The sequence below is a fragment of the Podarcis muralis genome, chromosome 2 (genome assembly GCF_964188315.1).
Source record: "Podarcis muralis chromosome 2, rPodMur119.hap1.1, whole genome shotgun sequence".
Classification (NCBI taxonomy): domain Eukaryota; kingdom Metazoa; phylum Chordata; class Lepidosauria; order Squamata; family Lacertidae; genus Podarcis; species Podarcis muralis.
This window is the reverse complement of record NC_135656.1, coordinates 28,963,944-28,983,346: the sequence shown is the minus strand read 5'-3', so window position 1 is coordinate 28,983,346 and position 19,403 is coordinate 28,963,944. Positions and strand designations below refer to the sequence as shown.

Sequence of the window (19,403 nt, the reverse complement as noted above, 5' to 3'; positions counted from 1 at the left end):
TTTTTAGTGCATTTGGTATACTGAAATTATTTCACATAAACATGGCCTTGGTAGAATTAATTCTTATGAACTGGTGGTCCAATTAAGTGCCATCAATAAAATCACTCAACAGCATTCCCACGGAAATCAGGACTGTCCCCCATTTCCTATTCAATGTTTAACTATTCCTCCATTTCCTGGTGTTGATCATGTGACATCTAGGCCAGGCCATGTGGCTTGACAGACATTTCCTCCAGACCCAGGGACATAAAAGAGCGACATTCTTGAGACTTCTGGGCTCACCCCTTACCTCCTACAGAACCGGTGTCCGAGTCAGTGACGTGTGTGATGGAGAACCTCGACACGGGGGCAGGTGAGACTGTGAAGCGTGAAAACTGGATGGGCAGCACCTGCTTCTGAGCTGGCACTAGTGTGGGTGGCAGTCCGGGGAGGGCAGGCTCAGGTGCCGCCGACGTCAACGATGGCATGACGGATGCTTTCACTGCCATGAGGGGGAAGTCATCTTCCCACTCAAAACCACCACCTGAAGAGGGAAGACACACAGTGGAAGGATAAGGAGCTGGGCCCAAAATCCCACCCCACCCCGGCTTGGCCAATTGTCCTCCGCTGCTTCCTGTTAGCCTCCCGGCCAATTGCTGCATCACCAAGTTCCTACTAGTCCAAAAGGTCTTGCTATGCAGGACCAATTTCCACCCCCCTCTAGTGGCCAAATGCAGGTTGCTTTACATAAGCTGCTGCTTGGAGCAGCCTTTCTCAACTTGTGGGTCCCCAGATGTTGTTGAACTACAACTCCCATCTCCCCTAGATAGCAAGGCCAGAGCTCAGGGATGATGGGAGTTGTAGTCCAACATCTGGGGACCCACAGGTTGAGAACCGCTGGCTTGGAGCAATGCAGAGAGGCTGGAATCTGCAGCCCATAATCTGTCCAATCAAGTGACACATGGCCTTCCAGTTGTCATCGACTACGGCTCCCATCATCCCCAAGTCTGACCCAGCCCAAAGGCTATAATGGCTGCTGGGAGTTGACAACATCTGGAGGGTGCCCCAACTCCGTTGCATAGTGAAGCGGTGCAAAAATATTGCACCCAAGAGCAAACCTAGATGGGCTGAGCTCAGAAAAGCAGCCTGTGCAGGTGTCGTGATGGAGAAACATCATGGCCTCCCCCCCCCCCCCGAGCCCTGCTCAGTTCCCTTCTGGTTTCCTACCCTTACTCTCTTCAGAGGTGCTCCCTTCCGACAAACTGCTGGGTGCATCTGTTCTCTCTGCTGGGCTTGGGGAACCGTTGCTGTCCTTATGCACAGGTGGTGCCACAGGAGGTTCTGTTACTCCCGGGAAAGGATGCTCTGCCAGTTCCTTCGTGGGGCTTTCCTGTGCGCAGAAGATACAAATGGGCATAATTATCTCATTGTCTCTTGGGAGCAACTTCTGGGATCCAGGTTGCCCTCTAGGGAATAAACACCCTCCTACCCTTATTTGCTCCCAGGGTGGCTGCCATAATTAACGCCCCCCCGTCCCCCGCTCTCAAACCCAGGCCTTGCAAAAAGTTTGGGTCACTCCCATATTAATGTAACTGGTTTTTTTAAAAGAACAACAACTGAGAATCATGTTCAAATTAAGATCTGAGGCTTAGGATGAAGGTTTCTTTGTCCAGACTTGCAAGACTACGATCAAGATTAGGGGATGTTGGTAACCAGCACCTTTCAAAACAAACGATGAAAAATATACTCAGTTAAGAGATCAGCAGATGCTTATAGCCGTGGGGTGTTTCTGTTGCTTGCAGAATGGAAATTGCAGAATGCACAAAACATGTGTGTTTCCTACGAAAGAGGCACACGACTTTCGATTCGTGAGTATGCTAAAGCATACCTGAGGGCCTCTTCCGGTTGTCAACTCCAGGCTGCCAGAAAACAACTCACCTGGTCAAAGAGGTAGACGGTGACATCTTCGATGAAGGAGACGGCTTTCTTCTTGCGTTCGAGGTCATCGCAGAAGGTCTCCACCAGCAGGCTGGGCATCTTGAGCAGGCTGCGCAGGTTGCGGGCGCTGTGGCTCTCGGCCACCACAATGGGCACAGCGGGCAGCTCCTCCTCGCTCTCCTCGCTCTGGTCCTGGATGTTGTAGCACCGCAGCTCCTCGTCCGACTCATCGCTGTCCTCCGTGTCGTCCTCCTCTTCCTCGAGCTCGGCAGGGACAGACGGATGCCGAGAGGGCGCCGCCGAAAGGTCCAGCGAGAGCCCAGGGCTGCTGTGGGGCTGCTCACCAGGGCAGCATCGTTCCTGCCCTTCCCCGGATTCCTCTGCTGCCCTTGCCACTCCATTGCTCCCCATCCCCGCATCTCCCTCACAAGCCCCATTCGGCACATCTGGACTCGCAACCACAGGAGACAAGAAAAAGGACCTGGTGGCAGGGGGCGGCACCTGGGGCAGGGCAACAGCCTCGTCGCTCTTGCCTCTGGATGAGTCCAGCTCAGCAACAGTGACTCCATTCACTACCAGCTCTTGTGACAGGCTTGTCCCCGTGCCCTGGTCGCTAGCCGCTGGAGGAAAAGTACACCCCATGCCGTCTTCCTGTGGGGAAATGGGCTCAAGCAAGGTAGGCAGAGACTCGCCTGAGCTATTTTGGGCGGGGTCCTTCCCCAACTCTCCAACGTCCGCCTTGGGGAGCTCTGGCTCGTGCCCCTCAGAACCATCACTGTCCCCTTCCCCGTCCTCCCGAGCCCCCCCTTCGGTATCGTAGTCAGAGAAGTAGGCCGAGTCACGGTAAGGGTTCTTCTCATCTAAGCCCTGCAGCTCAGCGCTGAAGGAGCTGGAGAGGCTCAGCTCTTTGGCTGGGCCCTCGGGGCCGTCTGGTGCCTTTTCTAGCTGGGTGAAGGCCTCGGGCTCCCGTGGCTCGTGAGGCTCCCTCAGGACAAATTCAGGCGACTCGTAGTTCTCTGTGTCGTAGCCGCTGTCTAAGGCTTTAGGCTGGCTCGAGGGCACGTAGGCTGTGGGGCTGAACGCCTCGCAGGAGCTGGTGGTGGAGGGGATGTCCAGCGACTCCAGCGAGTCAGGGGTCTCCACCTGCTTCTGCAAGGACTTGAGGGTGACGATGACGTCCTGCCGCTCGGTACAATCAACTGGGAAGTCAGTGAAGACCCCGGATGTGAGCTCAGCCGTGTCCTCGTCACTGGCCTCATCCAAGTCAGGGAAGCTGGCGCTGGAAACCGTCTTGTCTGGTGTCCTGTCCTGCTCACTGGTCGTGGTGTTCTTGCCGCTGTCCACGTTGATCTCTCGCGGCACCTTGGGTGAGCATTCGGCCGAGGCCTCTTCCACCACGACGGGGTCTTCCCCAGTTCCTAGTGCCTCCTCCTCTGGCACAGTGGCATCCCCTGCGTCCGTGTTGTTGACAGGTTCCAGCGTTGACGCCACTGAATCCGTGTCCCCTGGTGGTGGTGGAGTGGTGGCAGCCAGGAGGCACTCCACCCCGCTCTCAGCCAAGGGATTCGTGGCATCGCCTGCGCCGATCTCTACGCTGGCAACCTCGGCTGACGCTCGTTCCTCTGAAGGCAAGTCGGTGTCCGGGCAGGGGGAGCCCGTGTGAGATGATGCCACCCGCTCCTCGCCCAAAAGGGCCGCTCGCAAGTCCTCGATGCCTAGCGTGGGGCCGTCACGGGGTACAGTACACAGCGGCTCTGCCATGAGCCCCTGGAAAGTGATCATGTGGCGGTAGCACCAGCTGTCTTTGGCAGGTGGCTCACACGGCGGCAGCAGGTGGCAGCTGTTGTTATTGGCGGAGGTGTTGGACGTCCAGTTCTTGCTGGAGGAAGGGGACCCGTTGTTCTCATCCCCTTCGCTCCCAGGGCTGCCACACGAGTTCTCCTCCTCCTCTTCCTCCTCCTCCTCCTCCTCTCCCAGTTCCAGAGTGACCGAGTCTGCCACTGCAGCCTCCTCCTTGTAGGCGTAGCCCACCGAGGGTGAAACACCAAGCGGGTCAGCAAATATGCTTTTCTGTGGAGCTGCCACGGGCCACTCGGAAGCCCCATGCTCCTCAAGCAGGTAGTCCTCAGGGCCGTCTTTCAGGGAGGCCTCGTAGTACGGCGAGGCCTCCTTGTCCCCTTGCCCTCCATAGGAGTAGTAGTCAGGGGGCTCCCAGTGGCCGCTGTCCCCATGTGCACCAGAATGCCCCAGAAGGGGCTCCATGGTGAGCGAGACGGTGGGGCTGCTGTTCGACTCATAGCAGCCCTCCTTGGCTTGCCAGTGGGAGGGGCGGCCAAACTCCGGGCTGTAGGAGCACATGGTGTAGTCGAGGTCCGTCCCGCTGCCCTCGGAAGCCGCCTCCTCAATGCGGATGTAGTACTCGCTGTTCAGGGAGGGGCTGTGAGCGCTCAGCACTGGCACCACACCTGGCGTGTGCAGGCCAGGGCAGCCCTGCACTTTGCACTCGTAGCAGGAGGGCGAGACCCCCAGGCTGAGGTGCCTGCCGTCCCCTCTTCCGCCGCTGCTGCCGCTGGCGGCATAGTAGAGCTCGTGGTAACGCGCGGCGTCGCGAGGGCTCATGGCCGAGGCTGGCAGGTGCTCAGTCTTCCCTTGGTCCCACTTGTACTCAAAGTTCAGGCCGTGGCTCGTCTCCATGACGGTCAGGACGTCGTCGCCATCGTTGGAGAAATGCTCCAGGAGGGGGAAGGACGAGAGCTCAACGCCCACGTGGCTGGAGCCCGAGCCCGAGCCGCCTCCTCCACCACCACCGCCGCCAGGCTTCATGGAGTTCCAGCGCCGCTCAAACTCCTCCTCAGCCTCCGACGCACCCTTGGCGCACAGGTACGAGAGCAGGAGGTGCACCTCCTCAGCAGTGGGGCGCTGCTCTGGCTGCAGCCAGCAAAACTGCATCACTTCGTACCTGCGCATAGGGAAGAGCAGAGGAGAGGTGAGACTCGGTTGCTCCTTCGCTCTGGGGACAACGCTCAGCAATTGCGTCATTCGCAGAGCCAGCCTTCCTCCATCTACAATCTGCTCCTTGCCAGCAACCTACTTGGCAACATGCTCCTTGCTACCCCAATTCCCTAGTGAAACCCTTCTTTCTCTTCTGCACGCCCCTAAAACCACCCTTTTAGATCAGTTGTGGCTAACCTTGCGCTAGGGCTGAGAAATGTCTGGCTTTCAACGTTGTGATATATCCCCAGCTAAACACTGTGATGTACTGATATATCACAATGCCTGAAATAAGGACGTAATCAGTACTATGTTTCTAGAAATAGTCACCATGAATGCCTCCCTTGGGCGCCCACCTGAGAGGTGCTAGAACTATGTTAGAGAGTGCCCACTGGCTTGTGGGGCTACCAACAAAGCTTGTGCTCTACCGACTGAGTGGCAGCCTTTTTGTTCCTTACTTAATGGATGCATTTACCAAGCTTGCAATTTGCCAGTCCTGGTGGCTTGGTGTGCTGTTTGCTTAGCAAGAGGGCTAAGATGGGAGTCTGGCACCAAAGACGTTTATCAGCATCTGCCTACCCACACACCTGATCCCACCTGCCTACGGTCCAGCCTCCTCCACGCTTGTCATTTAGTGCCTGCTGGCCACCTCTGCCCCTCATGTGCCCTCCCCCCGAGGGCCCCGCTTCACTCACCAGCGGTCAGACAGTGAGAGTGGGAGCTGCGGCTTAGGAAGTTTAAGCTGCTGCTCCTTGATGGCGTAAGTGAGCACCTGCCGGTCCGAGTAGTGGCAGTAGGGCTGGCTGCCCAGCTCAAAGAGCTCCCAGATGGTCACGCCCAAGGACCTGCCAAGAGAGAGGGGGCTCAAAGCACACGCGAGGGGCAGGTGGCACCACCATAGAGGGAGAGCGCCGGGTCACCCAGGCCCTTTGAACCCAGGGCGGTTGCATTTATTTGCTTGGCAAATGCACAGCTCATCCTTCAAAAGGGACAACTATCTTTAAGGGGGAGGGAGACACAATCAAATTACAATGAAAATGCAGGTAAAACTGTGGGAAGGGGGAAATAAAGTGAAAGGAACCCAAACAATTACACCAGCCAATAAAACCAAATACGTGCTCCTTGTAGCTACCAAGAGAAATTATTCTGGCTGCTGCATTCTGGACCAGTTGCGCCTTCGGTAGTCGTCCCATGTAGAATGTGCTACGGTAGCCCAGCAGGGAGATTTACCAAGGTGCACATCACACAGGAGGTGCAAACTCAGCAGGCATATCCCATGTTGCACTGTAATCACAGTTTTCCTAGCCAAAGGTTTCCGTTTGGTTGTTTTCGAGCAAAATGTAACCTAAGCCAGAGAGTTGCCCGCTGGCTTATGGGGCTACCAAAATAAAACTTGGATCACAGCCACTGTAAAATATTACTTAGCGATGAGATGTTTACGTGGCTCAGCAAAATCACTGCCCCCCCTTCCCAAATCTGGCCTAAGGGTTCACGTTGCTGCTATCCCAAGGTCACACACCCCAGGAACGGCTCCTTCCCACCCGTACCACCCCTGCTTTTCTCACCAGATATTGCTGGTCTTGGTCTGGTCAACAATAAGCAGGTTGCCATGCACCTCGTCGATGAGTTCAGGCGCCACCCAGCGCAGGGGTACCCACAGTTGGTCAGCCGTCACAAAGTAGTCATCCTGCCAGGCATGCAGGGGCAAAGCAAGACAACGTCAAACCGGCACCAACAGAAACAGCAATCGCGACCTGTTGTGGATGCTTCAGCTGAGATTCCTGCGTTGCAGGGTCTTGGGACAAGATGAGCCTTCAAGTCCCTTCCTATTCTATGCTAAAGGTGGCCTAGTCCACTCCACCCAAGAACCGCTGGTGATGGAGAATAGGACTGTCTCCACTAAGCCTGTCCCCCGCCTCTCCCTATCCCTTAGACATGTTCACACTGTTGCTTGGAGAATCGCAATCCCCACTTCCCAGCCCGCCTCCAGATTTATGTTGGCAGGTCCCTGCGTACGGTCATGCCCCGGTGAAGCAGGCACAGTCCTGTTTGCCAACCACTTGTCCCTCCTGCCTTTTCTCCCCTTAAAATGTTTGCACACAAGAGAGCCAAGTTGCCCCTCATCCCCAAGAAGGCTGCTCCCGCCATCAGCCTTGCGGGGGCCCTGAACACAAACCCCACGATCAACACTGGCTTGTGCTCCCTGTCCGGCTCCCGCCCCCAAAGCAGACTTACTTTGTATTTGCAGTGAGAGAGGCCGTAGTCGCCGATTTTGACTGTCAGGTCAGCCGTGAGTAAGCAGTTCCGCAGCGCCAGGTCACTAGACAAAAGAAATGCCCAGCGAAGATTACACAGCGGAAGGCGTGAAGCGACGGGCCGGCCAAGGGAGCTCATGCATTGTGACCCAGATCAGGCCCACAGGAGCTATGGGGCTGGGGAGTGGGAAAGGGCTGACCAGATGTGCCAGGGCAACGTCCCAAATATGCCCTCATCGGGTTTGCTTAGCTCACCAAGACCAATAATGAATCTCTGGCTGGCCACTGGTTGACTATCCACTGAAATGCACCAAGAGTCAACTCCACAGAGAAAGATGCAGTCTGAGCATCACCGACAGCAGTCTGAACTCACGGTCAACTGCTTGCCTCCCTCTTGATTCCCCAACAATGTCCCTACAGCAAAGCTGTATCTTTGACCACGAAGTGAGATCATGGCAGAGGCAAAATTCAGCCTCGGGACGTCCAGTTTGTAGCTCAGTGCACTTCCCCAAAAGGAGGACTCCCATGCTCAGAAGATGGCAGAGCTCAGCCTCCTCAACAAAATCACTGATGCTGGAGTCTCTTGAGTGCCACTCACTCAGCACCAGGATATTGTTGGGGAGGAAGAGCAGGGTGACGGGAGGAGATCAGGATCTGCAGAAGGGTATCCACAGCAGGATGGTTTCTTCCTGGAGTGCAAGTTGCATGCTGGAGCCCCACGTTTCCAGGAAGGGCAAACAGGAAGAAGACAAGAACGCCGTTGCAGGACAAAGCCATCAAGCGACACATGCCATACCTTGCACACACTGGCCATAAGCCCACATAACTTCACTCACAGGACCTTAGGACTCACTTTCTCCCTTAGGCCAAAACTTCCACCCCATGAACCCAAGGCTTCCCATTTCTCAGCCCATAAACCCTTCAGAAAATCCAAAAGCGGAAATGAAAGCCTCATCTCTGCTTCTGTGGATCATCACCACCTCCACCTCCAGCCACCAGGAACCAAACACCCCACCTAATGCTGCATTAATAAACATGGCAACACCGTCATATGGAAAGAGATCATCAGTGGTGGAATTGGGTGCAGCAGATTCCAAGTTCAGTCCTCCTAAGTAGGGCTGGGAAATACTCCTGTCTAAAATTGCAAAGAGCTGCTGCCAGTCAGTGTAGACCAGTTTTCCCTAAACTTGGGTCTCCAGTCCAGCTGGTTTTTGGACTACAATGCCCACCATCCCTGACCACAGATCCTGCTAGCTAGGGATGATGGGAGTTGTTGTCCAAAAAACCCACCTGGAGACCCAAGTTTGGGAAACACTGGTGTAGACAAAACTGAGCTATATGGACCAATGGTCTGGCATGGAATACAGCAACTTCCACAGGGTGGCTTTGACAGTGACACCCGCTGCTCTGTGAACCACTGCGTGCACATCCCATTTTATTTTCTGCTGCATTTTGGGCTTAGCGCTTTACTGATACTGCTGGTGCTCCCCTGTCAACCCCAATGAAGAACTGGGCCCCTTTCCCAGGATTCTTCCCCACCCCAACTCCACACACTCCCATGTGAAAGTGTGGCAAAGGAACGAGACAGGAACTCTGACTCACCTGTGCACGTAGTTGTTGCGGTGAAGATGCAGCAGGCCGCAGGACACCTCGCAGGCCATACGTTGCAAGGTGAGAGGGTCCGGTGCCAGTGCCTCGGCCGCATGGCAGCTCCGCAGGTAGCCCTTCAGGTCACCCTGTCAGGGTGGCAGCAGCAGCAACAACGTTACCCATGGGCACCACTGCCTACAGACCTTTCTTGTGCGGTCTCAATGGGTGGGTTGGAGGAGAACAAGAGAGAGAAAGCATCTCTGCAATGCAGCCAAGGGGGTGGGAGCCAAGCCCCAAAGAACGCCCGAGGTGAGGGAGAGTCATGTGCACCAAACCCAGGGATAGGGAAGTCTGTGGCCCTCCAGATGCTGGTGGACTCCAATTCCCATCAGCTCAAGCCAGCATGACCAATGGACCAGGGGTGGATGGGAGTGAGTCCAGCAACATCTGGGTGGCAGGAGCAGGGAAGAGGTTTCCCCAGCCCTACACTAAACTGCCAGTATCCCATAGAGGAAAAAATACATCACAGAATTCAAAGATGCAATGGTCTCTCAGTCAAGCCCTGTATCTAAAGTAGGAGCATCCACCCACCATCAAACTAGGTAAAGGTAAAGGGAGTTGTCCAGTCGCAGACAACTCTGGGGTTGCGGCACTCATCTCGCTTTATTGGCCGAGGGTGCCGGCATACAGCTTCCGGGTCATGTGGCCAGCATGACTAAGCCGCTTCTGGCGAACCAGAGCAGCGCACGGAACCAGAACAGTGCACGGAAATGCCATTTACCTTCCCACCGGAGCGGTACCTATTTATCTACTTGCACTTTGACGTGCTTTCAAACTGCTAGGTTGGCAGGAGCAGGGACCGTTGCGGGGATTCGAACCACCGACCTTCTGATCGGCAAGTCCTAGGCTCTGTGGTTTAACCCACAGCGCCACCCACGTCCCTTCCATCAAACTAGGTAAAACAAAGCATATTTTGGAGAGAGTACATACACCTTGGGATACAGAACCTTGTGTCCTTCCGGATGTTATTGAACGGCAAACTCCCATCATTCCTGACCATTAGGGATGATGGGAACTGGAGTCCAACATTACCCAGAGAGCCACAGATTCCCCCAAAGAACGCAACAGCAGAAAAAAACTCTGGAAGCGAGCAAATGGTTTCACGTGATCCAAGCAAGAGTCGGGAGAGGAGATACGGTATGAACCCAAACAAGGATTTGGCTCTCGGCCAGCCACAGTCTTGTTGCTTACCTGTCCCCCCAAAGCTCAGGGGAGGCCCACAGCAGCAGGGATTTTGTGGGGATGGGGGGGTGGAGAGGAAGCGTGCAACTCCCCTCTAGCAATGACTCACCAATGGGCAGAACTCCATCACCAGCAGGTAGGGCGTCACTTCTGCACACTGGGCCAGGCACTGCAGGAGATTGGTATGCTGGAGTGCCCTGTGAAACAGGGGGAGAGCAGGAGAGAAAGCAGGAGAGTGAAATGGGACTGAAAGGGGAGGGGGAGTAAGGAAAGGAAAGAGTCCAGGCAGGGAATTGCATCAGCAGCACTGCAGATCAAAGGAAACGGAGACTCAGGGAGCAAAGTGATGGGAGGATCCTTAGGGAAGCCATTGGGACCAGGACAGCCAAGAAGGAGCAGGCTGGGCCTACAGGTGAAGCCCCAAGTAGGTTAGCTGAGAAAGAGAGATTTGCTCCAGGGCGTGCTCTCCTCTCCCATCCTTTCCAAACAACTCACACAATAGGTTCATGCGGGGACAGAGAGGGGCTCCTATGGCACAGCCCTGTACTGTCCGCGAATAAATGGGTCCTAAGCTGTGCCAGCCACCACAGCACGGCCAAGGACAATAGGGGAGTTTGTTCATGAGTCGGTACGGTAATTCATCGCTTTCCCAGCACTGTCCCATCCCTCCCCTTCCCCTGGACAATGCCTCTCGAATCCACAAGGCAGCCCCTTTGACTTCCTTCCAGCCCCGGGGGTATACACTGCAAATCGTTTTAACACCAAACAGCTTTCCCGGCAGGTGATACAGAGAATTGGGTTGCTTAGAAGGAGTACATTTTCCTCAGGTGCCTCAAGCGTGTTAATGCCTTGGGGGCCACTGACACAAACCAGGAAATATCAGTTATACTGGATTAATTGTGTGTGGGGAAAGGTGCAAGGATACTTTGAAGTTATTAGGAAAGAGGAAAAAAACGTTTTAGGTGTAAGTCCTGCACGGTGCTAACAGAAATTCCCAAGCACACACCTTTGGGCGACTGGGCTATACAGTAAGCATTTGAGATCAGTCAAGCTCCGTCTAAATGTCTTGTATAATAAGTTGACGTCATCATTTTTACTAGGATTTTACATTTGTAATGCTTTAACTACTTCTGCCGCCGGTTTCGACATTTTTTAGTTCCAAAATCTGCTGCTAGTTTTCATTGTTGGTTGATTCTACAGGGTGTATCTCACTGTTTGTAGTTCGTTTTGGTCATTGTGTTGTATACAAGGGTAGGGCTCTCTTGATCATCAACAACACTGCGATGTGTCAGGGTCTAAATAGTACAGAGAGCCTAGTCAAGCAGAGCAAGCTCCCTGCTGCAGGCAACTGAGCAACCACAACATTCAGGAATGGTGGCAGGGACTTGCAGGAAGGGAACGGGTCAATGGGGGCTCATCTGTGTTCTCCCAATTGGGCATGGAAATTATGGTAGAGTGGGGGGGGGGGAGATGAATGAATAGCTCTTACGATCGTCTTATATAGTTTTATTCTTTAACATTGTCAAGTTTCTCTGGGCACATCCATGGGAAACTGGTATTTATTTAGAAGGCAAGCAGGTTTCCAGAAGCACATTTGTACTCCGGCTCGGGGAAAGACTTAACACAGGTCCTCTTATAATCTTTCTCTCCTGGCCAAGGTCATCAATAGGGCCGGCCCAAGACGTTCCACTGCCTCAGGTGGAACAGCCACTTCCCCAGGACAAAGTGCATAGCGCCCAAGTTTGGCCAAGTTACTTTGACACCTGAGACAGAAAATCCCACAAGCACACACCTGGGTGTACAAATACAGCAATTAAAAACAACAACAATGTTTCTTATTACAGAAAGGCCCTGGGGAACTTACCTGTAAGGCTGGGCCTCTTCCAGGAACTGCATCTGATCTTGAACACTGGCACTGGCTTTGAGTTCCTTCACTACCACCTGAGTGCTGCTCAGCCCTGCATTCACCTCACCGAGGAACACCTGGGATGGGAGAGGCAGAGGGCATTAGCCTGTTGGACTGGGACCTTGGGCTCCTGCCATAGGGCAGTGCCACTGCATGGGCCAGGAAGTGCCATTATCTCTCAGTATCTGTCAGATAGCAAGGCTGTTGCAAAATGCCAGGTGAGCAGCCTAGCAGGTGACCAATGCAGCTGCGGCTCAAATCTAAGCTTCTGGTCCACTGTAATTCTCCAGCGAATGTAAGAAACTTATTTCCCCTCCCTGCTCTCAATTCCCCCACCCCCCACTTTGTGTCAATTCAGAAATTACTTTCCGGCACTTTTCCATGTCATCCATCCTCTCGACCGAGCCAACGCATCAGCCGAGGGGCATGCAGACCCATGGTTTCTGATGCTGTTTCAGCAATCACAATGTGAGTTGTGTCCAACTGCTTGAGCAAATGGGACAACTCCCCAAGTGACAAAAGCAACTCGGGAAAAACTATGAACAGGCTCAGCATTCTCAGGCCTACGTTCTCCTCCCCCAAGGCCCAGACCTGAGCTGAAGTTATTGCACACTACATTTGAACAGATTTCCCATCTTGCCTTCTCCCTCTTTCAATGCATCTTACTTAAGTTTAACATGTAACATGAAAAAGAGGCCTCTCCTAGCTCTACACTCCACCAGCACTTGCAAGGACCTTGGACACAACCCATGTCCAGATAGGGGCACCCCATGGCCAGCTCTCACAATTGGCTTTGGGGTCACTGAGGCAGGCACTATTTTTAAAAAAACAGATGCCAAAATGTAGGTAGGCAGGCAGGCAATACAAATAAATATACAAAGGCCTGTTACTTGTAGTCTTTGACAGGGGTGTCAAACCCAATCTCTTCCTTGCTCCCACCTTCCCAACCCAGGGCATTCTTTCTCTCCTCACTTCTTCGCACCCTTTCAATGGAATCCCCTCATTTCCACACCCTCCGGGTCGAAATGAAGAATTCAGATCTCTATTTGCAGCCCGTGAATTAGAACACGTTGTTCCGGTCCTACTCCCGTACCAGCAACAGCCAAAAGGGAAACACCAAGGAAGGCAGGAATAATGGGACAGGAAGCAAAAGCGACGCTGTTATCCCTTCATTCGACATGCCTTTTGGCGTCTGCTTCCTTCCTCCCTCTCCCCCTGTCCCCCACTGCCACCAACGCGGCCCCGTTGCATAAATCAACAATATGGGATCAGTCTCAGGTGAGGAGCTTACCTTGCCAAACCATCCATGGCCAATTTCCTTGAGGTATAGCAGGCTATGGCGTCCCAGGTCAGTGGATTTGAGCAGCTGCACTGTGAAGGAGCATACAGAGCGGTTTGAAGTTCTGCATGCCCTGCCAGCTTGTCCCCTGCCTGCTGCCTCATCCTAACTTTCCGCAGAAGAGCGGGGTCTGGGGCAGGAAGATTCCCAAAGGATCAGGCACACGGGGATCCGCAGAGAGAAGCGGACACCTCAGCCGCTCCTGAGGCCAGGCTACGTGACTTTGCTACATCTCTACCCCGTTGGCAGATCCAGGACTGAAGGTGAGTGAGACTCTCTCTCAAACGCATATACGCAGGAGGAGCCTTCTGCTATAGACAGCCGAACTTCCAAGCCTCCAGGCAGCGGAAAGTAGCTGTGTCGCGTCCACCCTTCTGGGCAGTCCCATGTCCCCCTCCCCCCAAAAAAGCAGGCGGTGCCACCCCTTCGCCCCCTCAGTGCCAGACGCCACCGCTCCCCATCACACGGAGAAGCAAAGGCCCTATTGTTGCGCCCAGCGGCGATGGCTGTATCTGGACACTGGACCCATTCTCTGAGGGCCCATTTAGTGCACAGCAGGGCCGCACCAGGCAAGAATTGTGTGGGCAGAGCAGAGGGGAGTCGATGTCCAGCTAGCTGGCTCAATCCCACACAGCAGAGCAAGCCTTGGATTCCTTCGCCACTTCACATGGGAAGGAATGCGGGGCCTGTGGGACTTGGGGACCAAAAGGCCTTTGTCTCCAGAGGTAGCGGAGGAGAGGAAGTGATCTCAGGCCACAGGAGCAGGGAATGACTTCTGCTGAGGGGGTCAAACACCTGCAATGAGGCTTGGACATGGCCTATCTCACTGTTCCCTGCCTTGCCTGATTATGGAGGGAGCCTGGATGCCCAGGCCGGAATGCCTGCTTTTCAGGTACCACATCCTGTTTAGGAAAAAAGTGCCCTGCATTCCTATTTTGTGTCCCATTTCCTCCCCTGCCACCTCCACCCCACCCCACCACGGCCTAAATGGGGGGTTGCCCTGCCATCCCAAACCCACAAGGTGGCACTGCCGAGTCACTGGCTGGGGTGCCCATCTAAGAAGCCGGAACAATCCGGAAGATACTAGTTAAAGGGGGAATGAAACAACAGCAGCAGAGTGTTGCATCTGGTGTGGAGACAGGCAAAAAGCACCAGCGCCTGAAACGTGGGCTGCTCGGTGCTTAACTAAAGAAGGTCAGATGCTGCCACTTCTGCTCCCGGCACTTCCACGTGGCGCTCTTGCACCAGAGCTTTTCCATGCTGGATTTGGAGTACAGTGGTACCTCGGGTTAAGTACTTAATTCGTTCCAGAGGTCCTTTCTTAACCTGAAACTGTTCTTAACCTGAAGCACCACTTTAGCTAATGGGGCCTTCTGCTGCCGCCGCATGATTTCTGTTCTCATCCTGAAGCAAAGTTCTTAACCTGAGGTACTATTTCTGGGTTAGCGGAGTCTGTAACCTGAAGTGTATGTAACCTGAAGTGTATGTAACCTGAAGTGTATGTAACCCGAGGTACCACTGTATCTTCCCATGGGGGGGGGGGCAGGCAGAGGATTCTGAAGTAGGTGCAGGGGAAGCAAAAGCCCCCAAACGCATAACTGGCAGGTGCCGTCATACAATACGCACTGCATGGAGACTCTTTTAGATGTGAAAATGCCTCTGATGAAGAACAACTCGTGTATGGCAGGGCCTTGGAGGGGCAGAAAGCAGCATCGCTAGGTGCTCCCAGGAAGTTGCAAACAAACCCGCACACTGTGCACGTAAAACCAACCCTGCCGCCTGCCCCTCCGCCCCGCTGCAGCTGCTGTGAGTGGCAACAGAAGCATCTACATCGTAGAGGATAGATGTGGGTGAAGGGAACCGAACTCCATGACTGGAACGAGGACTTGATCCACCCAGACACAGTATCCACCAAGCAGCTGCAAGTGGGCAGCAGGAATGAGACCATCCATTGTGTGGAGGAGAAGGCGAGTGGGGGGGGGGGAGCCTTGCAATATATGGCAGACAGCTGAGCTAAATGGGCTGCAGACGGAGGGGATCTCTTGGAGCTTTGATCTTGCTGGGAGGTGGGGGGGACAGACACTTGGGGAGCCCCAGAGGTTGAATCCCCCTATGGTGACCTTTGGATCCATACCATCATAAGCATACTGCCTTGTTTTGGCCGCTTTAAGATCGCCTGCTCATTAGGGGCAATTGTTGCTGCCATAAGTCCCGGTGGGATGAGATGGAATATACAACAGCTTAAGGTGTATTTTTCTTGGACTGACATATTTTGGCAAAAGGACGAGAGCTTCTGTGTTGCACGGAACATCTGGCATTCTGGTTGTATGCTCTGCACAGCTCTAGATTTTGCATCTTCCTATGCCTACAAAAGACAACATCTAATCTGTTTTGCATTTCTTCCGACTCTTCAGCAGATCACATGTTTAAGCCTGAGGTTAGACGTTTTTTAAATAAAATAAAATATAATAAGGATGTGTAATTCCACTGTCCACATTCTTCTGATCGCATCTGCCTCTTCTCTTGAGGCTGTAAGCTCCTAGGGGCAGGCTGGGCCTCGACTTCTCGTTTATGTCACTCTACAAAAAGCACCAGGTAACGATAGTAGTGACCACTACTGCTCCTGCTTCACTTTTCTCTGTACACCTGTGACAGCTTCCTCTAGGAAACAACTCATATGTAAGATGACTGAACGGGAATGACGAAAACTTCCAGAAGGTGGTTGCTGTATTAGTAGCCTCTTGCAACAAAAACAAAAGAGAGACTTGAAAGACTAACACATTTATCATGGCACTCTAATCGAGGAAAGCTTATGTCATAACAAATGTGTCAGTACATAGTTGCTTTGAGGGTGCACATAGGCAACCCTTTACACCTTTTCAACCATAGTGAACAGTGCAAAATCACAAAGGTTAAAGGAAGGAGTTTTCTGCCCACTTTCGTGGGGGGGGGGATTCTAATCCATACTCATTATTGCAAGAAGGGAGATTCCAGGTTTGGTTAGCCGTGTGAAAATCCAAGGTCATGCTCTTATTTTGCATGTTGCAAATGTGCACCGTTGCTAAAACGGAAAGGGTGGACAAAATCCGAAATGCAGAGAGGGTTCAGCAACTTACCTGAGCGCCCAGGTTGCCTGGACATGGGCAAGGAGACTTCGGTGAGAGGCAGAATGTAAACTTCTGGGCCATTCTGGGTAGCGGGTGAGCCCTGGGCTGAGAATTCACTAGCATACTCTTCTCCCTCGGCATTATCAAATTCCTGGGGTGGGGGATAGGGGTGGGCAAGACAGATAGGGAGAGAGAAAAAGGAGCCCAGCACAGGGCAAGGAAACATTTTTATACACATGTAGAAAAGGGAAGGGTGGAAGCATGCATTCCCCATCATCATACTCGTAATGCCAGTCACGTAAGGATTATTGCAATAATGCATGTGAAACAATCATTACTCTTCTATAACATCTTCATCACTGTCATCATCGGTGCCATCTCAAACACAGATGAGGGGGCACAGATACATGTACTGAACCCATAAATAAGGGGCGAGTTGAGGCTCTGTAGCAGAGCACCTGCTCTGCATGCCAAAGGTGCCAGGTTCAATCTCTGGCATTTCTAGGTAAGGAGGGGAAAGGCTGCCTGCCTGGAATTTTGGAAAGATGCAGCCAACTGGCATGAGATAAGCCAGATGGACCAATAGTCCAACATTATGTAAAGCAAAGCATAACAAAATTACAAGGCCCAGACTATAAAAAACCCCCCACTGTATTATAATAGTGATCTATAAAACATAAACCGCACCAAGGAAGATACAGAAACACAAAACTAAATAATATAATTCAGAAGACAGTAGACAGGCAGATAAAAAGTCAATTCTGACTATTGAGAAAGCAGAATTGAAAAAGATTGAGCAGGCAAAATGGATTTTTCTCTACTGGCATGCTTTCCTCTGATTTGTATCATTTGGTTTTGTGTTTCTGTACCTTCGCTCATGTAGTTTACCTTACTCATAAGAATAATGAGATACAATTTTCATATTCTAGGTCTTGCCATTGTTCATGTCTTGGATTCTAAGGATTTTTACTGCCATTGTTCTTTATCCCAACCTGGTAGAAGGCAGCTTCCTAGTTCCAAAATACACCCAGGTGGCGGGTGGCAACTCCCTTGCGCTCTTCTGTACGCTTACAAGGGAGCAAGCACACAGGTGGGGAGGAACAGGCACACACATTTCCCCCCATCCCATAAACAGCCAGGGGAGGAATACATGTATAAACATCCTTGAGCTACACACAATGGAAAAACAAAAGCACTAAGCACAGCCTTCTCATACATATGCCCAATTTGAACTAAAACCAATATTGGCTTTAACCATTTTAATTGTCAACCCAAGATAATGGGGGAAATGCCCTTTGAAGAGTTTGCTTTGAATTCTCGGTTAGAGATTGCCTAATTCTTTTCCCGTCTCCTCCGCTACCCCCCACTCCCACCCCACAACAATTCCTGGAGTTCTCTGGGGGAGGGAGTTACTGTTAGGAGTCTCTGTAGTGTCCATATGCAAGAGGAGAGTAAACACTGGCCAGTAACACAGACCTATAGAGCCCTCTCGCACACACGGGCCTGGCTCATCCCTATGGTATAACAGCTTGAAATGGGAGTTGCACAATGCAGCTCTATGAAATAGCAAGCAAGCAAGCAAGCCACTTGTGTGAAGCAGACCTCCCTCCGCTCAGACAGGGCAGCTTCAGCCATGCCCTGTTCTTGGAGGGTGGTGGCGGTAGAGGGGATAGCTGCATGGGGAAGCCGCTTCATGCAAACAGCCTTGCCATCTGGGACTGTGGAGGTGCAATTCAACTTCAAGCAGCCACATACACCGTTGAGCACACACATGAACCATGCCACAGCCGTGCGAAGGGCGCAGCCGCTCGTACGCTCCCGTCCAGATCCAAACACTGAAACTAAGGGGGTGGGGTGACAGAGATAGCAGTGCACTTACTCGCACTCTTTCTTTACACACACACACAAACACAAATTGAGATGGGGGGGGTTGCTAGCTCAAGCTTGGTTTCACGGATCCAGGGCAACAGCTCCTAGGACATTTAATGGCAGCCAATTTTCAATTCCCTTTGGAAACACAGACGCTCCATGAGCGGTGCAGCTGGCGAGAAAAGCTTTGATGAACAGGACAGAAGCAGCAAAAACTGGCAAAGCATCATCTGCCCAGGATTCTCTGCAGACTCAAGAGATGGAGCTCAGTCCCATAGGCAAAGCGACAAAGGTTTAAGGCTGGCTTTCCCCACCTGGTGTCCATTTGTTGGCTTTTTGCTGGACTACAACTCCCAGCATCCCTGACCCTTGGCCATGCTGGCTGGGGCTGATGGGAGTTGGGAACCAACAGCATCTGGAGGGCACAAGGCTGGGCTAGGGGGCAGGTTAATGGCCGGCGCTACAGCTTCCAGGCCTCTGCCCCCAGTCCTATTTCTGCATGGGAAAGCTAGGAAGCCCCAGGGGACCTGAATGCAGAGCAACGCAGCCCATTGTGCCCACCCCGCCCTTGGCCGGACGCTTGTTGTCCCACGCTGGTACCCCTGCTTTTGTTTCGGCTTGTGTGGCCAGTGGCGGCTGCTCTGCTCCTTCCACCCTGCCCCCAGTGAGAGAGACACAGTCATAAATACAGTTGAGGGAGAAGCAGCCTCACCTTGGTCAGGGGGCAGGGGGAGGGCTGCCCAGGGTTCCCCAGTTCTACATTACAGGCTGTTTTTGGCACTGTGCTGGCCCCCGTGCAGGGCAGACACCTCAAAACCATCCTCAGCCTCTTCTCCCGGGATTCGCTTCTCCAGCTCTAGGCAAGAGTGCCCAGAGAAAGTGTGTTAATAAATGCACCCTCCCTGAAGTGCCCTTCAACACCACCAACCCCGGCAATAGCACACAAAGTTCGATGCGCCCGCCTCCCCATCCACACATGCACACACACAGCCCGCCTGCAATTTGTGGCCGCAGCATCTCCCACCTCCCCATTCACGCCGTGCAAAAGCCAAGTAGGCACTTCCAGTTACCTGGACGGGCTTTATCCCACCGAAGGCTGCCCCGGCAACCAGGTAGGAAAGGGTGAGCATCACCCTTGTGCCATGACGCCCTTGCGCTGCCGCAGCATTTCCACGGGGAAAGCATGG

General features: G+C 53.1%; 1 protein-coding gene across 7 annotated transcripts in view; it reads right to left on the bottom strand.

Moving 5' to 3' along the window:
* Window positions 1-19,403, bottom strand: part of AATK (apoptosis associated tyrosine kinase) — a 109,768-nt gene that overhangs the window by 8,625 nt on the left and 81,740 nt on the right. For 4 of the 7 annotated variants that reach the window (XR_003704543.2, XM_028714647.2, XM_028714613.2 and 1 more), the window contains exons 3-14: window positions 18,929-19,072; window positions 16,357-16,498; window positions 13,193-13,272; window positions 11,860-11,978; window positions 10,105-10,192; window positions 8,766-8,899; window positions 7,144-7,228; window positions 6,474-6,595; window positions 5,604-5,753; window positions 1,918-4,876; window positions 1,207-1,369; window positions 290-523 (exon numbers count right to left, since the gene is read on the bottom strand). Coding sequence is in view for 6 of the 7 variants with exons in the window: in XM_028714647.2 (XP_028570480.2) it covers window positions 290-523; window positions 1,207-1,369; window positions 1,918-4,876; window positions 5,604-5,753; window positions 6,474-6,595; window positions 7,144-7,228; window positions 8,766-8,899; window positions 10,105-10,192; window positions 11,860-11,978; window positions 13,193-13,272; window positions 16,357-16,498; window positions 18,929-19,072 (4,420 nt within the window). In the remaining variant the exon portion in view is untranslated. The remainder of the gene's footprint in view (window positions 1-289; window positions 524-1,206; window positions 1,370-1,917; window positions 4,877-5,603; window positions 5,754-6,473; window positions 6,596-7,143; window positions 7,229-8,765; window positions 8,900-10,104; window positions 10,193-11,859; window positions 11,979-13,192; window positions 13,273-16,356; window positions 16,499-18,928; window positions 19,073-19,403) is intronic. The other 3 variants (XM_028714639.2, XM_028714656.2, XM_028714629.2) reach the window with 2 other exon arrangements.